This window comes from Propithecus coquereli, unplaced genomic scaffold, assembly GCF_000956105.1.
Source record: "Propithecus coquereli isolate 6110/MARCELLA unplaced genomic scaffold, Pcoq_1.0 Scaffold494, whole genome shotgun sequence".
Classification (NCBI taxonomy): Eukaryota; Metazoa; Chordata; class Mammalia; order Primates; family Indriidae; genus Propithecus; species Propithecus coquereli.
This window is the reverse complement of record NW_012150774.1, coordinates 154,434-155,513: the sequence shown is the minus strand read 5'-3', so window position 1 is coordinate 155,513 and position 1,080 is coordinate 154,434. Positions and strand designations below refer to the sequence as shown.

The following is a 1,080-nucleotide window of genomic DNA, read 5'->3' as shown; positions in this document are numbered from 1 at the left end:
CAGGTGTGGAACCCACAGGTATGGAGGTCTGATGGTATTTTAAAGCAATTAATGTTATATTAACACTGTTTTACAGCAAAACTCCGAGAGTCCTGCTTTGATCCAGGCAATATAATGAATGGCACCAGACTTGGAATGGATTATAAATTAGGCTCAACAGTCACCTATTACTGTGATGCTGGTTATGTTCTTCAAGGTTATTCAACACTCACCTGTATCATGGGAGATGATGGAAGACCTGGATGGAATAGAGCCCTACCAAGTTGTCATGGTAAGAAATATATTTTTTTTCTGAATTTTCATTATTAGAAAAAAAAATCAAGAAATGTTTAAAGCCATTTCTGTATTTAAAAAAATCAACCATGCAACATACAGTCTACAAGTGTGGCATTGGCAATGCAGAGATTGTATCCAGGATTTTTAAATGGAATTCAATAAAGAACTGGTTTTGGAAAAGTGCTTATAGTCCCAGGTATCTCTAAAGTGATGTACATGTTATAATAGCTAATAAAGTCTCTCTGAGAGTAAGGTTATTGCCTGCTATGTTCATTTGTGTGCCCTTAGGACTTAGAAAAGTGCCTAAAAATGTTAGGTTCCCAGAAAATATTGGCTGAGTAAATGAGGAACAAAGACACTGAAACTGACATCTCAACATATGTAGATAAATGCAAAAACTCAAATGTTATCAAGAATTAATCAAAAGTCTTTATTGCAAATAAGGATACAGAAGAATATATATTTCTCCTAAGAATTAGGTTGTGTAGAAGGAGAAGTAATTCTGCAGATTTAAAAATAGTATGCTGGTGACCGGGAGCAGTGGCTCACATCTGTAATCCTAGCACTTTGGGTGACAAAAGCAGGAGGATCATTTGAGGCCAGGAGTTCGAGATCAGCCTGAGCAAGAATGAGACCCCATTTTTGACAAAAAATAGAAAAATCATCTGGGTATGGTGGCATATCCCTGTAGTCCTAGCTACTTGGGAAGCTGAGCCAGGAGAAATCACTCAAGCTCAGGAGATTGAGGTTGCAGTGAACTAAGATGATGTCACTGGACTCTAGCCTGGGAGACAGAGCAAGACC

At 37.9% G+C, this 1,080-nt stretch overlaps 1 protein-coding gene across 1 annotated transcript in view; it reads left to right on the top strand.

Moving 5' to 3' along the window:
- The window catches only part of LOC105819659 (CUB and sushi domain-containing protein 3), a gene marked incomplete at both ends in the record, with an annotated part of 761,280 nt that overhangs the window by 616,440 nt on the left and 143,760 nt on the right, over positions 1-1,080 (top strand). Inside the window, one exon of the mRNA XM_012655960.1 lies at positions 77-271. Coding sequence (XP_012511414.1) covers positions 77-271 — 195 coding nt within the window. The remainder of the gene's footprint in view (positions 1-76; positions 272-1,080) is intronic.